Source organism: Alligator sinensis, unplaced genomic scaffold, assembly GCF_000455745.1.
Source record: "Alligator sinensis unplaced genomic scaffold, ASM45574v1 scaffold420_1, whole genome shotgun sequence".
NCBI classification, from domain to species: domain Eukaryota; kingdom Metazoa; phylum Chordata; order Crocodylia; family Alligatoridae; genus Alligator; species Alligator sinensis.
The window spans coordinates 1,203,079-1,225,351 of NW_005842298.1; the positions used below are offsets into that span (position 1 = coordinate 1,203,079).

A 22,273-nucleotide genomic window follows, 5' to 3' on the forward strand; every position below is an offset into this window, starting at 1 on the left:
AAGAAACCTAAAGACTTCTATGCTAATTAGTATGAGTCTACTGTGGAATCCTAGCTTTCTTCTTCTCTACTTTAATTTTCTGTTTTACTATCTTGGACACATAGGGGCATCATAAATACAACAGTAGCAGTGCTATTTTTGTTGCTACACAAGAAGTTGAGAACTTTAATTTGAGTTGAATACCAAGTCTTTGTTGAAAGTCTTTGTTAGCAGTCTATGCAGAGGTTTGAGGTGAAAAGACAACTACCCTTGCTGCTGTAGAGGTGGTTCCATCAGGTCATACTTGTTTTAACATTTCTAATGAAGCTGAGCTGCTTTATTACAACCTGTACCTATTTGACAGAGAAATGGATGCAACTAGACTTTTAACAAGCCGCTAAATTTAATGTGTCAAAGAAGTGTGAGAGTTTCAGCAAGATGTGTGGAAATAATTATTCAATCGAACAATGAAGCAGATGGTATTGCACGTGTCTTTTAGCAGCATTACAACTCCTGGGCCTCGGGGAGTGACGTTTGTATATCAGTGGCCTGTGCATAAGTAGATGACACTCAGAAGTATACACACTGAGAATTCTTTGGAGAATAAGGCGGAAGCAGTATAATTTGGTACTGTTCTTCCTTGAGCATTTTCTAGGAGCACAACTGGAAGCAAGTTCTTGGGACAGTGAAGCTCTGTTGAAGTTTTATTGTTGAAGCAGAGGTAGACTTTTGCTTAGCCACTTCAAAAGAAACCAAGAACCATAGAAATGTGTCTGTAGGATTGGGACTTAAGTGAAGCACATTCTTTATGTAGGAGAAAAATCAGATTGCCTATGCTGGTATGAATACTGGCCTGTCTATAAATGATACTGCTAGCAGTCGTTCAGGAAAAAACAGTATAGTTACATGCAGTATAGCTATTGGTTTTCCAGACTGTTCTTGGACAAGAGCAGCTCCCATGTGTTGTTTTACTATGACAATCAGCCTTCTGTCTTAAATGTTTGCCTTGCTTTGTCTGGACTTGTCAGTAACTGAGCTTCCTGATGACTTATGCATGGTGATAAAAAAGTGAGGGGGAAAAAGAAACTTGTTATTATATCTTATGATTTAAAAGCTACATTTAATAAATGTAGGCCTGCATTTAAAGCTTTCTTTGGGCATTAAACTTGCCAAGGTAACATGCTTAGAAAAAGCAACAGCAATAGTAGAGGCGGGGGAGCTGCATCTCCATTAAAAGTACTCCCTTAGCAAGGTAGCAAGAAACCTTTTTTTCTGGGAAAAAGAAACTTGTTATTATATCTTATGATTTAAAAGCTACATTTAATAAATGTAGGCCTGCATTTAAAGCTTTCTTTGGGCATTAAACTTGCCAAGGTAACATGCTTAGAAAAAGCAACAGCAATAGTAGAGGCGGGGGAGCTGCATCTCCATTAAAAGTACTCCCTTAGCAAGGTAGCAAGAAACCTTTTTTTCTGTCCCTCCCTGCCCGCCCCTAAGGACCGGCAATTAACACCTACAAAACTACAGACCAAGAAGAGGAAAGAATCAATACAGAGCCAGGAACTTCCTGAAACTTCACTGTTAAAGGTGCGGAAGCCCCGGTTTGAACTAATCAATGCTGGAAACAGACTCTTAGGGCTGAAATACCCCCTGATCAACCACTTCCAGAGCTCCATTCATCACAGCAGTGAATCGATCAAAATTCATCAACAGACTCCCGAGACTGCACGTACCTGTGGACATGACCCCTGGGGCTGACAGCTGCCATCCAGCAGCTACCAAGAGGGATGTCCTTTGAGGTCAATGATCCCTGGATTGGGTAAGCCCGAGAATTGGGGAGTCACCAAAGTCCTGCCAGAGAGGGATAAAAGGCAGCGAAGAATGACCCCCAATGGTGCCCTATTTGACCTAACCAGCACCCTCCCTGTCCAGCCAGAAGGACCAGCTGGTGACCCCTTCCTGAAGCAACATTGCACTGAAAGAAGCCTCAACTAGCTATTGACAGCGGACTCCAGTGCTTGGGGATAGGTATATCTTGACACCGGTGCTTAGCGTTCATAGCTAGCTACTGTGAGTGTGTGTGTGTGTGCACATGAATGTGTGTGTGTTTTGAGGGGATCAGCACCAAGGTTTATGGTCTGACTTTTGCATCCATGCAATAAACTTGAATTTTATGACAATCCTGTGAGTTGGTGCTTTGTAGCCAACAGCAATACCAGGTATTATTAAGGTGAGCCATAAAGTCCTCATTTGGTTTTTGTTTTTTTTTTAAGCAGAAACCATGGATTTCCTATCAATATATCTGTTTCTAGTTTTTTTCTAGTTGTGACCCTGGAGCCTAACTGACATACAGATAGCCAGAAATTAAGTCCACATTTCAGCTGAAATGGACAAGACTGCAATATGGCTTTGAGTTTGTCATGGTTATTAAAATTAACTTTTAGGTGGCCTTTTTGAGTATCTGGATGAATTCTTGAGCCATTACCTAATTGTGCTTGCTGCTTGTACCTCTGCAAATACTGCAAAAGTTTACTAAAGTTGGAGAGGTGTTTGGGATCTTAACTACTTTAAATAACTAACATTTTGTATAACCATAGTGCCTAGAAGCCATACTTGTAGAGTAGAAGGACAGGAGGATCAGAATCCATCCATCCATCCTAATCTGGATAGAAGACAAGGTTAGATTAAATAAGTCTAGGATATTTTAAAAGTTAAAAGATAAGTCAGTGAAATGATGATTTTGAGGCTGGGGCCAGGGAAAGGCAAGTGTCATTCTAGGGTATATAATAGAAATGTAACATGTCTGATTATAGGAAATGATTTTTCTCTTCTACTCAGTGCTGGTGAGGCCTCACGTGGGCTATTATCAACAATTTTGTGCAATTGATTGTAAGAAACTTGAAGATAATGGTGAGGGAGCCCATAGAAGAGGCAGCAGAATATTGTAGTACATAATGTAAGCGGCAAGGTTAAGGAAATAACCTATTTGATCTTCTCTCCTCTGAAATAAACTGATGGACATATGTGTAGAAAGAAGCAACATGTCATTAGGAAGAATAATACACTCTTCCATGTATCTAAGAGGGAAGGATAGAAAATAATTTGCAGCAAAAATTATTTAGAGTAGATACCAGGAAGAACATTTCTAGCTAGCAAAGCTTCAAAGAAAGCTATTGAAGGAATGTTGTACAATCTTTAATGGTAGGTGTTTCAGAACAAGTTAAAATTACACTTGTATCAGGGGATGATCAGTCAAAAGTATCTGTTGCAGCAGAGTGGAATGGATTAGATCAGTGGTGCCCAAACTTTTTGCCTTGTGGGCCAGTTTATCATTGCCAGGTTGGTCCAGGGGCCCAATCCTGGTGTGCAGCATCTGCCTGCCAGAATCTGGATCCCAGTGCATGGGGCTTATAAATTTGGTGGTGGGGGAGGGGTGGCAGTGTTAATTGCCACAGCTCTCCTCCCGCCAGATTTCCAGAACTCTGAGGAACCCCATAGACTGGATGACATGACTCTGTGGGTGGATTTGGCCCATGGGCCTGGGCTTGAGGACCCTTAGGTTAAGAGTGAGCCCCACATGGGATTATGTAATCTGAGATTCTAGGAAATTATTTACAACTTTTGTTATTCAACAGCTGCTTTGCAGGATTATTAGTGTTCTTGGAGACCTAGTAGCTGTTCTATTCAATGCTGAAGGAAATTATCTGGAGCTGTGGGGGGAAGAGTCTGGGAAGGGGAGGAGAGGTTAAACTGATGTGAGGTTCCTTTCTGGAGTAACAACAGTTGATTAAAGGATTCTTTTGATGCTTTAATCTATGTGCTGTCAGGGCATATTGATGCAAGGCAGTAAACAACATGTCTTTTGATTTTTATTGTGTGATTATCCCTAACTCCAAAACATAACTGCTGTGACTGTAGGAAAAAAAAGTCTGATGTTCTATTTGTATTGTTATATTTGTTGAAAGCCATGTCCAAATTTATTGTATTTGGAACATCCCAGGTACTGAAAATAGTCTTTAGCTACTTTGTGTTGATTATATAACTAAGGACTGTTTTAACTGTTGTAACCATCCTGGGGCACCACAACTTTGTTTCCTGCCCCCTGGTGGCCAGTCCTGGCTTGTTGACCCTCCACTTGTTCTGAGGTGTCTGCTTGAATTTTTCCTGCTGTGACTTGATAGTATTGAAATTGTGGAATAGGCCTCTCAGTCCTGTAGAAGAAGAGCAACCTTAAGCATCTCTCTCTGTATGCCCAGTTCTGAGTCCTCTTTTGCCTGGTCCCTTCTGGCCCCATGGACTTGTCTCCAATCAGCAGTTCAGTTCAGATGGGTAAAAAATTGGCTGACGGGGCGCACCCAGAGAGCAGTGGTGGACGGGGTGTACTCAACCTGGTGAGATGTGAGCAGTGTGGTACCCCAGGGCTTGGTCCTCGGGCCCGCACTGTTTAACATCTTCATCAGCGACTTGGACGAGGGGGTGGAAAGCACGCTGTCCAAGTTTGCTGATGACACTAAGATGTGGGGCGAGGTGGACACACTTGAAGGGAGAGAGAGGCTGCAACTAGATTTAGACAGACTATAAAAGTGGGCAGACGAGAATAGGATGGGGTTCAACGTAGACAAATACAGGGTGCTGCACCTCGGGAGAAGGAATCCACAGCATACATACAGGCTGGGGAGTTCCCTTCTTGGAAGCACAGAGGCAGAAAGGGATCTTGGAGTCATTATTGACATGAGCCTCCAATGCCAGACTGCAGACAACAAGGCCAGCCATACCTTGTCGTGCATCCAAAGGTGCACCTCAAGCCGGTCCAGAGAGGTGATACTCCCCCTCTATGTGACTTTGGTCAGGCTGCAGTTGGAGTACTGCGTCCAGTACTGGGCACCGCACTTCAAAAGGGATGTGGCCATCCTGGAGAGGGTTCAGGAGGGCCACCCACTTGGTGAGAGGGCAGCAGGACAGGCCCTACGAGGAGTGACTGAAGGACCTGAACCTGTTCAGCCTCAGCAAGAGGAGGCTGAGGGGGGACCTGGTGGCTGCCTACAAGCTCATCAAGGGGGATCAACAGCTAATAGGCAGAGCTCTTTTCTCCCCAGCACCACCTGGGGTGACAAGGAACAATGGTCATAAGCTGATGGAAAATAGGTTTAGGTTGGAGATCAGAAGGCAATACTTTACAGTTAGGGTGGCTAAAATCTGGAACCAGCTTCCCAGGGAAGTGGTCCTCGCCCCTACCTTGGGCATATTCAAGAGGAGGTTGGATGATCACCTGTCTAGGGTCTTGTGAACCCAGCATTCATTCCTGCCTGTGGCAGGGGGCAGGCTTGATGATCTGTTCAGGTCCCTCCTGAGGGGGTCAGGCTAGATGATCTGTTCAGGTCCCTCCTGACCCTAGCTACTATGAAACAGTGGAATGAATTCTTCTCAGTTTGGTTCCCTGAGCAAGCTGGGACAAACCAACTTGGGTCAGGCTGGGATGAATACTCTGCCTGGTAATCTTGACATTGCTTCATTCTTTCAGTGTACTCTTAAAATTTGCACCACATCCTGCTCCTGTAATCAGTCCCAGTGGGCCTGGCCACACTTCCCTCAATACAGCCAGGGTGCCTTTTCCCTGGCTCCTCTCTGGCTTTCACTCTAAACTGCAGTGGCTATTCCTGCCATAGCCCTTCAGGGCCTAATTACAGTCTTCAGTTCTTAGTACTGCTTCTATCAGTTCTCAGCTGGGGGATATTGTCTCTAGCTCTACCTGGGTCAGAATGATCCTCTCTGCCTCTGGTGCTGGGTTTAATAAGCCCACGTTCTACCTCCTGTTACATCTATCCATGAAGTAATTTCTCTTCACTATAGGTAAGCTTTACTCATGGTACAGAAAGCTTCAGTATTGTGCAGCTTACATGCATGAAAGTAAGAGAAATGTACTCCTTGTTGATTACTCAAATAATCCTGAGAAGTTTGGTCTTTGGTGCTGCCCAGTTAGACCTAATGAAGAAATGACCTTGCTACACTGTATTATCCTAGTACTCCAGGGAATGTTTATTGGAAATGGAATGATGGGGCTGAAAGGGACCTCAGAAGGTCATCTAGTCGTGCTTTCTGCTCAAGCTAGTGTCTTCACTACCTAAACCATTCCAGACCAATGCTTTTTTTTATTCATTGCCTGTAAATTCATACCTCTTGTCTAGAGAATCTGTTCAGTGAAAAGGTCATGACCTGAAAACTGGTATGCTGCAGTTGGAAAATAATAAATATAATCTGCTAGCTACTGACAGCTAATCTGCATGTAAAACTGAGGATCACTAAATTGTTAGTCAAGGGTTAGTTTAAAAGCAATGTAATTGTAGCAGGACACTAAGATGTGCCTGTTCCTTAAGGCTGAAGAAGCCTGGCCAGGGAGCTCCCCAGCTGCAAGTTGCCAGGGTAACAGCCTAAGGAAGTAATTGGCCACACCTGCTGATATCACCTGACTGGCAGAAGGCAGGGTTCTGGGATATATAAGCCCAGGCTGTAGTTAGTGTCATGACCCAAAGGCATGATTTTGTGTGCGCTTTGGCACCAGAATTATCCCCGCCAAGTTGCAGCTTCATTGCACGGGAGAGTTTCCTGTTGCAGAAGAAAACCCCAGTGCAAGGACGAGTTTCCCGCCTTTCTGCAGCTTCTTTTGCAGAGTGCATTGCTCATGTTGCAAGAGGAATGCACGGTGCAAAAGAGTTCCCGCCACCGGTATGCAAATTTGTTCCCTGTGATTGGCTAGTTCTAAATTATTCCCACGTGGTGGCTAACGATTGGCTTGTTAGCCGTATAAGAGGCTTGAGCAGTTTCCGCCCAAGCCGAAGAGGACTCCACATCCATCTTGTGGGGACTCTGGATACACGGCAGGGTAATAGAAACCCTGTGTGAGATTCAGAGGAGTTTGGCGACCTGATCCATCGCCCACCTCTTCCCATCTTCGAGCGCGACTTTTATAAGACATATCTACGATTCTCATTTTGGTGGCTCGTTCACCCAGAGCATCCGGAGCTCTGTACCGTGGAGCCTAGCAACCTCCACGAGACCGTCTGTGTTGTCTGTCTGTAACCGCAACTCAAGCAAGTTTTCCAGCCTACACCACTACCATCTCGGTGTAAGTAAACAATCTTTAAAACTACCGATACGCGTTTGTGCCTAATTCCAGCTCGACGGCCTTCCCTCTCCGACCCGGCGTGCCCGGGCTGCTGGCCACAGCCCGCGTGCAGCACGGAAAAGGGCTTGGGTCGCTCCCGGCCCACACAGTTAGCAGGCACACACTCTGTCTCTGGCAATTGATGGGGAAGGAGTTCCTGTCTGCTAAAGCTACTTATGACCTGGTGCTGCCTGCCTAGCTCTTCTGGTACTGTCTACTCTGCTATGTAGGTGCTACATAACTACAGGGAAGCTCCCAGGTAACTAGACTAGGGGCATGTTACTCTGAGTGGAAGTTTGTCTACTTAAAGGGGCATAACATTGTTTTATTGCTAGCATTTCAGTTATAGACTAGGGGCTTGTGTTTGTTTGCTTGCCCTGGAGGATTGGGGTGAGACTAGAAGGGGAGGCTTGGAGGCCTCATTAGTGCCTAAGAGAGAGGGCATATGATTTGGTAGAGCCCTGAGCCCTAGAGGGGTGCAGCTAAGGAGGCACACAGCCAGGTATATGGGGGAGAGGCACAGAGCCAGGCATCTGAGACAACTTCATGCCTGCAGGTTGCAGAGAGACAGGAGCCAGAGGGCTCGATGCTAGGGGCATATATAGTTGACGATGGTAGCAACACCTATGAGGCATGGGATACATGTATGCACTGCCCAGTATAGCTGGGCACATGAAGGGCAGCCTCCTGCTTAATGAACAACTCAAATATTTACTAACAAGGCATGACTGGTGAGATCAGCAGGCGGACTGCCCAAGTCAGGTGGGTAGGCTGCACAGAGGTCAGTCTTGGGGCGACCCCCTGACGCAGTATTGGAGTATAGAATGTGTATATTGCATACTTAGGTAAATGAGAGAGAATGGACAAAATACTATTGGACTTTTAAACTAGCTGGAAACAAAAATGGCATGCATTAGAAGATGATCCTTGGCAGCTGCTTCCTAAACTTTGATGAGTCTGTGCCTCTTGATATGGGATTGATATCTGTTTTAACCAGACAAATAGAGGGAGAAACTGATAATAAATTCAGGGTGCCTAGCTCTGCAGGTGAGGCAAAGTCCCTATCCATTCAATTTACTTGATCAAAACTCTGGCAACTTGGCACTGCTCTAATATAGCATAAAGCACTTGGGGCATATATATGATTGTGGCTTAAAAAAAAAAAGAGCTGAAATATGGTATTCTTAGACATATGCCTTTACGCAAATCCAAGATGGTGTCATTTCGTGCCCCCCCCGCCAAAATCACCATGGGCGGGAAAGACCTCTCATCTTAGATTCATATACAAAAGTGGGAGAGGGGGCAGTGACTCTGACTCTGAGCCATAGCAGCTTTCTGCCCCCGCCTTTATTTGCTCTCCACAGCTCTTGCCTCCCCCTTCCCCCTCCCCTGCAAATGGCCTGGCAAGGGCTGAGCTTCCATGTGCTGTGCTCTGGGAGGGAACAGTGCCCAAGCAGTATCTGACAGAAAGGGGGAGGGGAGAAGAGGCTGTGCAGAGTGGAGGAAAGGGGCAGAGGCTGTGTGGAGGATTCCAATGTTGGGGTGGCAAAAAGTCTGTAAGGCCTAGAAATCAGGGGGCTGAGGGCAAGGGGGGCACCTGACCCCCCCTCCCTCCTGCCATTGCTTTCACTGCTGTAGTGGGGTGGGGGTGAGAATCCAAGACAATCATCTGATAATTAGCTTCTATATTTGTATAAATTAGTTATAAATTTCCATTGTCCATATACAGAATCTAATTGGAGGTTGTCTTAATGTTAAGGTTGGTTTAAATTTTGAACAAATACAGTAACACACAGTGCCTCTATTTCTGGTTTCTTGTTGCTGTCGGGGTATAACTATTCTTTCCCTTGGGAAGGGAAATTCCAGGCTAGCTAAACTAAAAATGATGATACACATTAGTTAACAGTGTTAACTGTACCTTAAACCTGAATACAGTAAAGGTGATACCTGATTTGTGCCACCATAAACATGTTTATGGTGGCACAAATGCTGAGCTGCTATACTTTGTTGCAACCTGTGAAAGGAAGATCAGTCATAAGACTGCTGTTTTATTGCAATGGATGTCTATTACTTCTGTGGCAGAAGAGTATGAGCAGCCTGAGCTCCTTGCACTCTCCTGACCTTCTGGGCATGTGCCCTGGAGGCTTGAGGGGCTCTCAAGTCCCCAGACCACTTGCCTGCTTTCTCCACTTACTGAGGGGCACTCCAGGGAATCTCAGGGTGCCTTTCCGTAAGCAGACAAGGTTCTTTTGGTAAATGTGATATCTTTTATTAGACTAATGAAATCATTGGAAAAATTGTTCTTTACAAGCTTTTGGGCAAAAACACCCTTCTTCGGACACGGGAAAAGTCTGCTGGTGTTTGTATGATCTCCTGGGTGGATTAGAAGCTTAAGCCAATATGCAAAATTCAGGTTTGTGAAAATGCAAATGTGTGGCAGGGAAGATCATGGGGGACATGAGTTAGTAGGTGCGAGATTTGGTGGCGGGGAGGAGGGAACATTGACCTGGTGATAGAATGAAGTTGGTAAAATGTAGAGAGGTTACCTGGAGTTATCAGATGGCAGGCAGGTTATGACGTGCTGTAAATTCAATGTCTATATTTAATCCATGGTGAAGTCCATAAGCCGGGAATTTGGGACTTCCTGCTCAGTCAGAGGTTGGGCATGGGTCTGGCTGAGTGGGGAAAGTGGGGATTATCCCCTCCTAGCCAGACCCAGGGTGTTGGTCAGGCTTGGTGGGGCAGGGGTGGAGGAGGAGGAAGGGGTGGGGAATAACTCTTCCCCACTTGGCCAACTCTGTTCCTTGTCTGGCTGGGTGGACTAAAGCCGGTTCCCATTCAGTTAAGACATGTGCCCCAGTGATTGCTGGGGATGGGTTGGGCTGAGTGGGGAAAGCAGGGGAGATCACATGGCCCCTTATCTCTCACCATCAAGGGTGAGACAAGATGATGTGCGTTTTGTCTCATGAGCCACATCAGCTGTGTTGCAACACATCACAGCACAGCTGATCTGCTTTGCTTGATGATGTCCACTTCTAGCCTTTGTGTTATACTCTATCTTAGGAAGAATGCAGCTGGGATGCTGCAATACTTGGCACTGTAATGACGGCACTGGGGAGAGGGTAAAGTAAAAAAGTAACCTGCTCTGGAAACGTAACACTGTACTTTAATTTTCTTTTATATTGCTCCCATGTACTATCAAAAGAGGACAGCCGAAGCTATTATAATACCTGATAAATTCATTCAAGTGTAAAATATACAAACTAGTTTAGTTTATATTTGGGTTTGTAACAGGCAAGAGGGAATGATCTTTCAAGTTAATGGGAAAACAAATGAAACGGCACCTGTTTTTAAGAACTCTGACCTGAACTGTTAAGTGTTAGTCTCTTTTATTTTCTCTTATGTTAAAACAGATCTTCACAACGCTGCTTTCGAAGCTTGTACATATATGTGGTATAATAAAGAAGGAGCATGGTTGTTTTAACCTGCGGGGGGGGGTCTGTGTACATGCTTTACTTCATGCGTTTCAAACTTTCAATCTTTGGAATGAACCTTTTATAAAGAGGAAAGGAGAAATGAGCCATGAGTAACAAGTGTAATTCAATGCAAAAACATTTTGCCAAACTGAGACACAGTTGAGATCCCCTGATTAGAAAGAAACTGCATGATGGCCTGTATTTCTCAATGTTGTCTGTTTTTTAAATGTTTTATGACTAGTTAAACAGAGTATCCTCTCCACAAGAAGATCTTTCTTAGAATTTTACCTTGCCAAGAAGTAGTCTTATTGTATTATGAACTGAGTTGCTACATGAAAAGGTGTACATTTCAAATTGATTGAGAAACAGAAGCTTGCTTACTTTACAAAACTAAGTTGACTTGCAAATGCCAGAATTAAATTGTGCTACTGAGGATTTCAATATGAAATCGCTCAAGGCTGTTTCCTGATGAATGTCCCACATTTGCTAGGTGAATATTTAATTAAAACAATCCTAACACCTTGTGACATGCTTGGGTCCCAGATGCCACCTGGGTATGCCTCTGAGATGTACTCCCAGGATACTTTCAGATCTTTGGGGTGCCCTTCTGTCTAAATCTCTCTTGCCTGTCTGTTGCTTGATCATTGAGAACCAATTGAGATATGACAGAGGCCTGTAGTGACTTAACCTTACCTGTTTCACTAGCCCTCACCAGCTCTTGGCGGAGGGAATTCTGACAGCTAGTAGGATCATATTCTTTGTCCAGTCATGTGCTCAGAAAAGATGGGTCTCTCTTCCGTTGAATGGCAAGCCTGTATGGTCAAATGCTATGGAATCACAGTTCTCACTGACAAGAAGCGAGTAAAAAGATAAAATAATATACAAAAACCAAGAACAAGCACAAGAAATCACTCTCCGTACGTTGAGATACAGGCAAAGATATGAGAATAAACAAACAAAAAAGATACCAGAATAATAAGCTGTTCTTACCCCATATCTGAGACCCAGAAATCTCCCCACATCCAGCTTATCAGCTGGGGACTCCAGTGTTTGCTTATACCCAGGAAAAACTAAAGACCCAACTATGCTCTTGAGGCTAGTTTAAGTGTAGCTGCCTATCTAGCTGGCTGACGCACATCACCTTTTCAACTCTAGGGGGACTCGGACTATTCCAGTAAATTTGTCCCCTAACAGTACACTTTTACTGGACTACAAGATTTTTTTGTATCTTATTAACACCAGGGGAATGTGTGCATCTTTTCAGACATGGACATTCACTAATCCAATATATTGTCTCTCAATTTCCTTGTACTGGGAAATGTTTTTCTCATTTCAAGGTGTTACTTCAAGCTATATCTTGTTCCTTTTTAAAATGTAAATGAGTCGTTGTCCGGGTGGGTCTTTCTGGCTGTAAACACGCATGTCAGATTCTGGTTGTCGCTTTTCAGCCTTTCCTTGAGTGCTCTTCCCCCCCCCCCCCCACTGAAAGTCATTATGTTGTGCAGTCCTGGCTCTATTATAACATAAAAGATGCATTTGATATCAAATACCACAGTGCATATAAACATAAGGGCAGTAAGGCTAAATAGAGTTTGATGCTACCTACAGGTAGAGGCTATGCATTGGGGCTTTGTGAAATTTCGCTGAGTGTTTCATTTTCAGCTCGAAACAACAAAATCAAAATGAAACCAAAAGCTTTGAAATGTGCCCTTATTTCATTTTAAAGCAGTTGAAACATTTTAGTTTTGAAGCAGCCCGGTGGCAGGAGGCAGGGGAGAGCCAGGGCTGTGCTCCTAGTGGCTCCAGAGCCCCATGGAACTCAGCCTGGCGACAGAAGGTGAGGCACCACCTTGTCTCTCCCCACCTCCCACTGCTTGGCTGTGCTCTGACCAGCTCTGCAGCTCCATGAGCTCAACCTGCCTTCTCAGCACTGCTGGGCTCCTCCTTGGGCTCAGCCTGTGGGCCCCTGGATCTCCATGCCAGATGGTAGGAGGCTGCTGCTGCTGCTGCTGCCTGGGGCCAGTGGCAGCAGCAGTTTGCCTGGTGCCAGGTGCAGGCTGTGCCCAGTGGCCTCCTGTCATCCAGGGGGCCCATACCCCTGGATCTATGTGCTGGATGACAGGAGGCTGCCACTGTCGGCAAGTGTCATGAGTTTTGCTTTGAACAATTTGAGGTACAGTTTCCCAGAAACCTCTGCACTTATCTCCTTGAAATTTGGCAGGCTTCATGCCCTCAGAAGGGGCTACCATCCCTGCAATTTTCACCTAAATCGGGCAAGAAATTATGATGTTTTAGGCATTTTCATGATTCCCCATTATAGCCTATGGGCAGAATGCTTTCAAAGCATTTAAAAAATGAAACCAAATAGTGCTTTGAAACAAAACACTGTCCTTTGGAAACAGACATTGAAATGAAATGATGGTCTTTTGGACTTTTAAAATTTCTGTAAGATGCTGCAGGAACTAGAAAAGATGCTTGAGGGTCTAATTTAAATTATGCAAGTCCTGCCAGATCTTCCACTGCTGCTGGCTATATTATTTTGATTAAAGTCTAGAATTTGTAGACTTTTTCATTATCACTGGGGAGATTTTAAGTTTGGCTTTGTCACCTATGGAACACTATTCTAATTTTTTCTGGAAAATGAAATAATATTAAACCTTATAATCTGTAAGCACAATAATACCAGTAACTATTCCAGAAAGCTATTTTGTCTCCAACCAAATGAGGTATATTACATATGGGGATTCAATTTAACTAGAAACTGAGGTATAGTGCTTAAAGCAGTATGTAATAGCTGTAGTTAGGTGCATTTGTAAACACTTGTCTCCTGAGGCTTTTTGCTTGTTTTAAATCTCTTTAGTATAAAGGGATCATGTGACATCCAAACCTCCCTAGGTGGTATTGCTATCCTTTATTTCAAGATAGCTTCAAAATACTATGAGAATAACAAATGAGATGTGTTTTAAATCCTGTCCTGAATAAATTGGCAGATGTGAGCTAGTGACTGCAGGGACTAAGGATTACATAGTCATACCAAATTTCTTTACACAAAAGGTACCTTGCTTAGTTCTCAAAAAAGGCTTTGAAGAATATGTATATTAAGTAATGTGCTAATACACAAAGCCATAATTTAAATGGTTGTCACTCTAAGTAACTAAATGAAGCCATGCTAAATATCACAGCTGTTTATAGCTTTCTTTTCATTGATCAATTTTTATAGCAAAAGCTTAAGGAGGAGAGAGAGGCTAAACGAGCTCACCTGGATGGCAGACATGATTATATCTTGGCTATTGTTGCCTCCTGTGTGGATGTGGACAAAACAGAGGTAGAAGATTCTGTTCTGGAGGGTAACCAGGTATGTTCCTCCCTGCTGTGCCGCCCCCCCCCCCCCCCCCCCCCCCGCGCACAACTTGTGGTGTAATCTGTTTTGGAGGTTTATTATTTACAGTAACAGTCTACTTAAACATGTATGCATTGGGATAACTATACTTGTCCTCTTATTTCTGTGATTCTGAGGAGTGACTCCCTCTTAAATTAAGCAATTTTGTGTGGCCAATTACTTAGCCACAAGAAATGACATAAATAAAGAATCAAACTACCAAACTTATAAACTTGAAACTTAATGGAGTACTTAGGGTGGCAAATTCCTTTCCATGTTCAGTAGACCCATTCATTCCATAGGTTAGTTCCATGCTGGGAGATTAAATAAAGTAATAACTGATGGTCAAACCAAGACAGTTGAGTCTTGTCCATCCACTGTCAAAATTTTATCTATTCTTTTTTGAACAAGTTGGATTTCTTTTGGCTTTGTAAAGGTAGTGAGAAATGCAATGTCTAAAGTAAATTGTCCAGAAAATGTACACTTTTTTTTTGTGCAGGATGCTGACCTTGCTTATCGTGTCTCTTATTGATATCTATATTGCCTAGAATTCATTTTTTTTTTTTTTTTAAGGTTACGTGGAATTTTAGAGAAGAGCATGATGACATGTTTCCTCAAAGTAGATATTGTTGTAGGTTGGCAGCACTTATGTTGGTGAATTAAAACAACCATTATTCCAAGGTTTCTTTTTTAACTACCTCCTTGTAGAAAAGCCTTATCTGTTACTGGAAGAGGTATAAAAGCAGCTCTGATCTTTCTTCTGGTGTGATGATGATGGGAAAACTGGCTTATTTCTTTCTTCCACAAACACAGTGATATTAAATTCTCTAGCAATTCCTTAGCAGGAATTGCTCAAGGCTGTTGGTTAGCTACCTGACAAGTTCTAAAAAGAAATAAGAGGTTCTTGATAGCAAAACTTCATGCAAAAAACCCCATATGACATTGACCTGAATCATGGACATATCTAAGCACTTCTAAGGGGGGACATGAGCCATTTCTATTAGGATTTTGCAACACTATTTTTGAACACTTATCAAGGAGATGTTCATTAAATCTTTCTAAATTGTGTTGAAGAGCCTGAACTTCATTCTGGCTTCAATAGAACACAGGTACAGTGCACTAACTAAACTACTAGTGTAAAGGGAGGGGAGGGGGTGCTGATCCAACAACTCTAGCTCTGGTTAAATGAAAAGATGGATGATGCATCTTGGGTTTAAACATGACCACCAGCATTATTTAATTTTTTAAAATAGCAATGCTATGATTCATGTACTCAGTTTAGCAATTAAACAATCTTAAAATCAATTTGCCAGCAATGTGAAAAGTGTACTTGTAATACAACTTCATCTTAAACAGATTGAGCGCATTGATACATTCTTGGCCGGTGGAGGTCTTCGTCATATCATGTTCTTCTATCAAGAAGTGGAGGCAGCTGAAACGGGTAAATTGACTTATTCTACTAGTACTGTCCCACATGATCCCACTAAAATTGTTGGGCCTAGTTGTGCTCTATGATATGTTAACTAGTAGCAAGAATGTTCAGGAAGTTGTATGTTCCATAGAGTAGATAAGCTGATGTTCCTCAGAAATCAGGGGTTTTTGAGGTACTTCCTATCAGTGAAGTTGATTGACAATTAGATAAACGATGGATTCTTGGGGTGCATCTACACACGTTCTTTAATGTTCATTAGCCTACTTTTAATGTACCTTAAAGCGTCACTAAAATGTGCTGTTTAGTTAATGCACATTAAATGTCACTTAATGCACATTAACTAAAGAACACAGTTTAAGACAGGCTAATGTGCATTTTCTTAATACTTCACAATGGAGGGTACTCTTAAATGTACTCCGGGGGTGGGGGGTAGCTCCAAGAGCTGCTCTAATTAAAGCACTGCCGTATCTCGTGTATCGGCATCCGCCACACTTAAATGGTGACGAGGGTGCTTGAACTAAGCTCATTCACAAAGCTTTAGTTCAAGTGCCATCATTTTTAAGTGTGGGGATGCTGATACATGAGATGCAGGAGGCTGCTGGAACGCAGTAATTGCCACAGTCCAGCAGACTTGATCAATTGAATCGACTCCAGTGCACTGGAACTCAAACACATACACAGACAGAGGTGCTCTGATAGGTGCCCAGACATACTAGATTTAATGAACATGAAATAAAGGACAGTAATGTACATGTCACACAAACCTAAGGATACAGCTACACTTAACTCCCAACGTCATTCAAACAGGGAGTTAAACTTAATGGATTCCTTTGTGTGAAATTACAAATCTTACGTTAAACAACATGGATATTTTAGGAGACATGAGGAAATGTCTGGATGTGGGGGCTAGATAGGGAGGAGGTGGTGCTGAATAAAAAATAGGAGAGAGAAACATGGCAAAGGAGGTGGCTGATCATGCTGACTGGGGGCTTCCCTGCCCCTGACTCTTTTTTTTTTTTTTTTTTTTCCCTTCACTCACCAAAAAGCAGCCATGCTGCTTCCGGAAGTCCTGTGGCTATTTCCGGAAGCAGCTGCTTTTGAGGCCTGCCCCACTCCCCGGCTGGCGCTCACAGGGGAGGCACTGGGGCTCCCACCTGCCTGCCAAATGGGGAGCATGGCTGGACAGGGGGTACACCAGTGCTTGGGGGGTACTCATGCACCCCGTATGTCGCCACTGCAGCCTTGAACAACTGGATGCATTCTAGTTCTAGCCATGGCCCTACATATACACAAGTGTATATTAATGTATCTAAATTAATTCTTATTTTATCTCTGGTTCCTTTTATTTGACCTGGGGGTGAGGTGAAAGAGGACCTGAGAGGGAACTAATCCCTTGGGCTTCCTCATTGGTCCATTCCAAATCTGTGGTGGAACCTCCAGAGGGAATAAAAGTCCATGTGCCAAGTGCACGGGCAGCTTTTGAGGCATGACAAAGATGGGGCTTGAAGAGCTGTTGGAGTTCATCAGTGGGGTGGAGCAGTGGCCCCAGAAGTGCCCAGAAGATTTCTCCATTGAGCAGGGAGCAGCAAGTGACTGCATCCCTGCCCCTCTGTGGAGGGAGCTGTGGCAACGGTGCACAGGCTGGTGTACGGAGGGTCTGGAAGCAGACTGCACCTTGGTGGCCGCACTTGGCAGTGTGGGTCACCAACCCTACATAAGTCAGGAGCCCTCGGTGCATGGATCGGTTCGCAGGCCTGGAGAAGATCCAGTACTGGATCGGACCTTGGCAGCTGCACGAGGCAGTTCAGGTCCCCAACCCTGCATGAGGCAAGAGACCTCAGTACATGGAGTTGGAGAGCTGATGGGACTGCACGAGGGAGCACGGGTCCCTGATTCTGTGAGTGCCAGGGGTTCCATGGTGCATGGATTGCTGCACAGGGCCAGTAGAGCTGAAGGACCACTGTGGCTGCATGAGGCAGTGCAGATCCCCAACCCTGCACAAGGCAGGAGCAGGGCCATGGATGCACAGGGCCATAGAGCTGACGGGTTGCTGCAGCTGCGCAAGGCAGCACAGGTCCCCAACCCTGCCCTAGGCAGGCGCCCCCTTCGGTGCCAGGGGACTGAGGGAGGGCTGATAGGCCCTGGTGGCTGCACAAAGCAGCTTGGGCCTTCCTTCTGCAAGCAGTGACTGGACAGGTTGACCACCTCTGTGAGGGAGGAAGCTGGGAGTCATGAGTTACCCAGGGAAAGGGGATTCCTACAGGGGAGGAGGGGCCTTCCTCACTGTGGGTGATCAGTGGGAATCCTCTGTGGAGTGGGGGCAACTCACCCAATAGAACATCATTACCCCATCCTAGGTCCTTCAATTAGGAGGGGACCCGTAACCATGACACTACCCTTATCAAACAGGACAAACAGGGGCCCTATACTCCCCTCTGTGCGCAAGGGTAAGAGGATCTTTCCCTGGGTTGCCATTTGTTCTTCGGGCACAGCTGCTTTGCTACTGCTGTGGTCTAGTTCCTTACACCATTGGGATTCCTGTTGTAACCCTGTGCTCTTATTTTTATATTGTAAAGGATTGTTAGCTGTTTTATATCTAAACTCATTGTATAGGTTATCTGTGTATGTGCATCTTATTTGGTATTTGTATATGTTCAATTATTGTCCCATTGCTGCCTGAGGTTCCTGTGATTGATTTGTAAGCTAACCTATACTTAACATCAAGTGCTCCTTCACCTGCTACCTGGAGGACTACAGCAAGGGGCAAGGCTGTAGGCTAATCAGAAGGCCATAGAAGGTTAGGTCTATGCCTGAGTTCAAGGTTAAAAAGAGAGCCTGCCTGCTACTCGCAATATACATGCACCTGCTGATACCCCCTCTCCAATTGAAGGGATATCTTCTGCATCTCACCTGGGTTACATAGGGGAGGAACCACTTCTCCCTTTCCATTCAGAAACTTGTTATTCAGCTATGCTCATTGGGGAACCCTAAAATATATCCTGGAGTGTCAGGGCTAGGCACATGGTAAGGCAACTCTTTTTCTGCTTCAGAAAAACATGCTGCTGTTCCATAGTTAAATCCGTTTTCGAGACACCCCTCCTGTCCTAGCGCTTTGTAAGTCATTTTTGTCAAACCCTGGAATATTGATGAGGTAGATTTCTGTGGGAAAGTCTTACGGCCACAATCATACAGCGTGCTTAGAGGGAGGGAGAATGATGTCCATATAAGACGGCAATCATCATCATTGTTGTTGGTAGTCTGATACAAGGATGACAGTTTTGCAAGAGCTAGGGAGGGCAATCTCCAGGTGAATCTGGAGATGACTGAAATGGCCAAGCCAAGGTCTGCATGTTTGACTGCGTATATAAGATACACTTCCAAAAAGGAGGAGTGGATCCTGGTGAGGTCGAGTTACAGCTTTTTCTCTTTGTCTCTTTTGCCTATTTGCCTCCATAATGAGGCAAGTTTGCTCACAAATGTTTGATGCTTTTTCTTACTTTGTTGCAGTTCTTTGCTTTTCTTCTATTCCCAAGGGAATTCTAATGCACCATACTTGTACCATGGTTCACCAGCCCATCCACCCTAATGGGTGGAGCTGGGGCTTGTAGGAATAAGGGTGAGAAGCCACAAGTCGGGAGCCAAAATGCCAAGTCAGGGAAAGGAGCCTAGTTACCAAGACCAAAGGATAGATGGGGCAAAGTCCAAGAATAAGCCAAACCAAGCAGGGGTCAGGAGTCGGAAAACAGGTCTGCAGGGAGAATCCAGAGGCTGAAAGCCAGGAGGAAGCCAAAGGCAGAGTCACAAACCAGGGAAGACAGAGATGTTAATGAAATGGGAGCTGTTCTGAAACTAAAGACTGGTATATTGTACAGCAAGGCTCAGGTGCTGGAGGAGTTCCTTAAATGCAGCACCAGACCTAATTGGAGGGAAGGGGCTGTGGGGCAGCTGGCCTTTTATTAGCACTAGCTGGGTCAGTGTACTTAGCAAGTATTGCAGGGTATAAGCCTGCCTGCACCTTTTTTTATAGAGCTGATCCAGGCTGCAGCCTTACAGGTGCACATGTAAGCACTAACTTGTTAATATGCTACGCCAAGAACTTTTCTTGGATGAGTTTATGAAGATGCCTCATGCTTATTGCTTTTCCCATGAACTCTGTCCCCAGATCAGTTTTGAATACCTTCTAATTTTTTCACTCCCCATGATGGTTAACAGTCTATGCCAGTCTTTTTTATTCTACAAAGCATGCAGTATGGCACCATGCTTCAAGGTACATAATGTTCACTATCTATTCCTTTTCCCTTGAATGCACCTAAAGCTGTGAAATAACTACCATCTCAAGTAAAGCTCAGCTCAGAGGTTTCATTTCTCAGTTTTCAGAGTGAGGATTCAGTTGACTCCCTGCCTAGAAGAAATTCAGCACAAAAATACCTTTTTCTTCCCCTCTTTCCCCACCTCTGCCCAAAAATGTTGCTGACCCGGATACAGTCTAACAATTCATGGAAGTGATTACCAAGAATAAAAACATTCTAATATTGTAGGTTGGGGAAATTCGGCCATCATTATCCCTTCTCTACAAAGAGTAATCTCAATGTATGAGTTCCTCATAATTGTTACCCTCTTTATTTTCTACAACCCATAGGTCAATTTGGGATACCTGGAGCAGCAATTACTTCTCACTTAGTAAGAAGCAAAAAACCAAAAGTGTTTGTGACGGAGGCAAAAGATGTTGCTTTAACTGGTGTATGCGTGTTCTTCATTAGATCCAGCCCTTCCAAAACCATCACTACAGAGAATATCCATCAGGTAAGAGTATAGTTTTATTGCTATATAAAGTTCATTTGAATAAAACATCACCATGACATAATTACAACCAGAGATCTGATAAGAGGATCTGTGTGTGCACGCACATCTCTCCTCTCTCATCTGAACCCGACACCCTTGCTATGTGTATATGTATGTATTAGTCCTGTGCGAAGCAGCTAGTATTCGCTTCAGATTCGGTCAATTTGAGGGACAGTGATTTGATTCAGTGATTTGAATCGCTGTACCAAATCAATTTGGCTGAATCTGTTTTGAAGATTCCACTGCTGCTGAATCTCCAAATCAAACAGGCCTCATCCCCCGCCCAGCCGCTCAACCCTAGGATCCCAGCACTTAACTAACAAACAAACAAACAAACAAACAAACAAAAAAAAGCCCCAAACTCGCTGGATCCTGCTGGAGGGGCGGGAAGACGTGTCTCCACTGCCCCCAACTACATTGGGGGGGCTCTGCCATGAGGCCCCAATGGCTGCTGCAGCAGCCAGTGAGTGTGGGGCTTCTATTTTACTTTTATTTTATTTTACTTTAGTTTATTTATTTACTTTTAAAGCACCAGGACACTGGGCAGGTCAGCCATTGATGGGGCTTGGAGAGCAGGTGGGAGGTGCTTGGGGGGGGGAGGGGCGGTGCTGGGGGAGCAGGCAGGAGATGGAGCCTGGCAGGGGTTCGAATCACACGTACACATACCTGAAATAATATATTAATTAGCTAGTTATATTAATTCGCTAATATATTAATCAGTTAGTGAAATATATTAACTAGCTGCTTCTCACAGGCCTAATACATACATATATATAGCAAGGGTGTCAGGTTCAAATGAGAGACAGAGGGAACCTGCCAGGATTCAAATAATCAACTGAAATATATAATTCAGTTGATGATTCAAATTATATATAATTATTTAGTTAAAGCCTTAAACTAAAGATGATAGAATTGCATGTATATATGTGTTAATCAGGTAATCAGATTCCAGAAGTGTGTTTTTTATTTGTTGGTATAAACTTCTGGAATCTGATTGCCTGATAAACATGGTGTGTTATTAAGCTGCAACTGAATTGTGCTAGAAGTAGTCAGCTACAGGTTTGAAGCATATACTGGTAGGTAAAAGAAGAATTTAAGGTCAGAACAAGGTTTAAAGACAAGACTAAAATAACCTTGAGTAGAGCTCAGGGTAACAAACGCCAACTACCTTCTTGCACATACGTTTGATCAAATAACAACAGTTGATGCCTTGGTTCAACATTTTGCTACTCCAGGTAGAGGATTCCCAGGGTTTTACATCCCACAAAATATGCTTGTTCATTTGTACTAGTGGTTGCACTAATGTGTGACTTCCTAGACTTTTTTTTCAAATTTTATAGTGTACCCGCCTCTGTTCCACCAGGAGTTCGCGCGCCGCCTTCGCCCGGACCCGATGTTTTGCACACCCGGGCTTCGTTCGTAGTGCCCAGGTTTTGCCCCGCCTGGTATAAAGGGAGACCCCAGAACTCGCCTGCCACGACTTTGATGACTCTTTCAGTGGGGGGTCTTCCCTCGGGGCATCCCCCGGTGCTTGCGTGCTTCCTCGCGGGAACTCTCGGGGCTCCGTCCTCCCCTACACCCCGGCCATACGCCCCCTCAGGTCTTCCTATTCTGGCCCCCAATCCGTCCTTGCCTCGCGCTCTCTTGGTTCGGACCCGCTGGTGACTACCAGTGGTCTTCGGACCGGTCGTGCCTCTCCCCGTAAGGATGCCAGCTTACGCTCCCCTTTCTTGGGCTGCAGATGTCTGTTCTGCTCTCCCAATAGTTCTCGCCCCAGTTACCCGTGCCGTCGGCTCTATAGCGTGGAGTATCGTTGGCCCCACTCTCGGCGCCGTCGTCGCCCCTCCGGCCGTCTCGGGTGGCAGGTTCCCCGCTGGCAGCTGCCCCCTTCACGAGGCTGACCTCTCCCCTCCTTGTCCCGCTCCCGGGTGCTGCACTGCGTTGCTCCCAGCTGGTTCTGCCGTGTGACTCGCAGCCTGCTCCGCCTCTGCTCGGCGTCGTCC

At 44.7% G+C, this 22,273-nt stretch overlaps 1 protein-coding gene across 1 annotated transcript in view; it reads left to right on the forward strand.

The window, feature by feature from the left end:
* DNAH5 (dynein axonemal heavy chain 5) overlaps positions 1–22,273 on the forward strand; it is a 291,360-nt gene that overhangs the window by 38,843 nt on the left and 230,244 nt on the right. The window contains exons 2-4 of the mRNA XM_025209635.1: positions 13,838–13,972; positions 15,353–15,437; positions 20,068–20,231. Coding sequence (XP_025065420.1) covers positions 13,838–13,972; positions 15,353–15,437; positions 20,068–20,231 — 384 coding nt within the window. The remainder of the gene's footprint in view (positions 1–13,837; positions 13,973–15,352; positions 15,438–20,067; positions 20,232–22,273) is intronic.